Genomic DNA, 2,447 nt, shown 5'->3' with positions numbered 1-2,447 from the left:
TTAATCTTGTTAAATTCTTGTAAAAGTCCTCCCGTGCACGCTCCCACGGTCGCCATTTGACAGCCAATCGATTTTTGGCACACTGGCCCACATTTCTGGGTTCATTCATTCATTCAACCTTTATTCAGACAGGTTAATCCCATTGAGCCTCGGGGACTCGTTTACAAGAGAGATACTATATATATATATATATATATATATATATATATATATATATATAATATTATTATTTATATATTTTTATTTATATATTTTATTTAATTTATATATATATTTATACAATTTTTATTTTTATTTTTTATTTAGTGGGCGCGGCTTATATTCAGGTGCACTCTATGGTCCGAAAATTACGGTACTGTTGCCTTTGGAGTCACCTGGGCATGTTGCTTCATACACATCCTCACCTGGAGCTCCTCAGCTTCTTGGAGCCACTCTTGGGCTCTCCTGATGGTGTCCTTGAGGAGCAGACAGTTTGGGAGGTAGGCGGGGATTCCTGAGGCCTTCTCAGCTGCAGCGCTGAGCGTCTTGATGGAGTGTGGTGGTCTGGAGTCAGAAACACATGTGATGAACATCAACTTTGGTCCATTCTTTGTTTCAGCTCCAAACTCCCTAACATTAGCTAACAGTCAAGCTTACACAGTATTTATTAACCAACCATCAAAACTTGTAAAATCCTTGTCCAGACAAGTTTAATAATTACTGTCCAATACTTCAAACCTTGTGAAACCTTAAATATTGGATGAAAAAAGCAAAATGCAATAATAAGAGACTTTTTTTAAACTCAAGGAGTCGTGACTGAGATTAGTTCATCTGGTAATGGATGTTCCTGACAGCCATGCCATTAATAAAAGCCTTTAAAAAGCACTTATGACAGTTAATGCTCAACAGCTCTGTGGACCGATGGAATGAGGGCAAAACTAAACATGATGCTCACTTTTTGTTGATCTTGTTGAATATTCTAGCAGCAGCTTTTTGCACTAGCTGGAATTAAAACGAAGCATAATCAGGAGCACTGACGTCATAATTTCATAATTCAGTCACAATCAGTGCAAACATCTGGACAAAGAGTTGAATATGTGAGAAGGTCAGGATCAGAGCAGGAACATGTCTGTGCTGTGGTGCTCCTGGTGTTTCTGGGTGGTTTGTGTCCTCCTCCTGGCCTAAGTTCAAACATCATCAGTGATCAGAGAGCGTTGCCCCACCTGGCCTTCAGCAGGCTGCTCGCCTTGTCCTCCCAGTGCTCGGACTGCGTGAGCTGTTCCTGAAGGCGTGCCATGGCCATCTCCACAGACCAATGAGGGGCCAGACCGACTCCCTGGTCGATGAGCCTCCTCATGGCCTCCAGGGTGAGGGTGGCAGGCTGGGCGCTGGCCTGCTGCACCCCCTCCAGCCACCGCGCCTGTTCCAGCCTCTGTCTGAGCTGTGGCAGCTCCGGCAGGTCCACGTCAAAGTCAAAACTGACATCCAGCAGACTCTGGATCTCTGCAACGCTGGGAGCTTCGTCTGCCAGGACCTTCTCACTGTGCTGCTGGAAGTCTTCAATACGGTTCAAGAGTTCCTGAAAAAAATATAAGATTCAGGCAAAACAGACAAGAGTTCACTCATCTAATAACTCCCATATAATACTATAATATACAGAATACTGTGAATACAATATTATAATATATAGAATACTGTGAATATAGTACTATAACATATATAATACTGTGAATATAATACTATAATATATAGAATAATGTGAATATAATACTTTAATTTATAGAATACTGTGAACATAATACTATAATATATAGATTACTGTGAATATAATACTATAATATATAGATTATTGTGAATATAATACTATAATATATAGAATACTGTGACTATAATACTATAATATATATAATACTGTGAATATTGTACTGTAATATATATAATACTGTGAATATAGTACTGTAATACATATAATACTGTGAATATAGTACTACAATATATAGAATACTGTGTATATAGTACTATAATATATAGAATACTGTGAATATAATACTTTAATATATATAATACTGTGAATATAATACTATAATATATATAATACTTTGAATATAGTACTATAATATATAGAATACTGTGAATACAATACTATGATCTATGTAATACTGTGAATATAGTACTATAATATATAGAATACTGTGAATACAATACTATGATCTATGTAATACTTTGAATATAGTGCTATATTTAATACTGTGACTATAGTACTATATTTAATACTATGAATATAATACTATGATATATATAATACTGTGAATATAGTACTATAATATATAAATATATATAATACTGTGAATATAGTACTATATTTAATACTGTGGATATAGTACTATAATATATAGAATACAGTGAATATAATACTATAACATATAGAATACTGTGAATATAATGCTATAATATATAGAATACTGTGA

General features: G+C 35.2%; 1 protein-coding gene across 2 annotated transcripts in view; it reads right to left on the bottom strand.

Moving 5' to 3' along the window:
* Positions 1 to 345: 345 nt before the first annotated feature.
* kdm5bb (lysine (K)-specific demethylase 5Bb) overlaps positions 346 to 2,447 on the bottom strand; it is a 109,905-nt gene continuing 107,803 nt past the window's right edge. The window contains exons 20-22 of one of the 2 annotated variants that reach the window (XM_037684695.1): positions 1,203 to 1,558; positions 935 to 981; positions 503 to 543 (exon numbers count right to left, since the gene is read on the bottom strand). In XM_037684695.1, the coding sequence (XP_037540623.1) occupies positions 978 to 981; positions 1,203 to 1,558 (360 nt within the window). In that variant the 3' untranslated portion in view covers positions 503 to 543; positions 935 to 977. Of the gene's footprint in view, positions 544 to 934; positions 982 to 1,202; positions 1,559 to 2,447 lie in introns of both variants that reach the window. The other variant, XM_037684694.1, reaches the window with a different exon arrangement.

Source organism: Nematolebias whitei, chromosome 11 (genome assembly GCF_014905685.2).
Source record: "Nematolebias whitei isolate Nwh7 chromosome 11, NemWhi1, whole genome shotgun sequence".
Classification (NCBI taxonomy): Eukaryota; Metazoa; Chordata; class Actinopteri; order Cyprinodontiformes; family Rivulidae; genus Nematolebias; species Nematolebias whitei.
The sequence above is the reverse complement of the archived record's forward strand: the minus strand, read 5'-3'. Positions and strand labels throughout refer to the sequence as shown.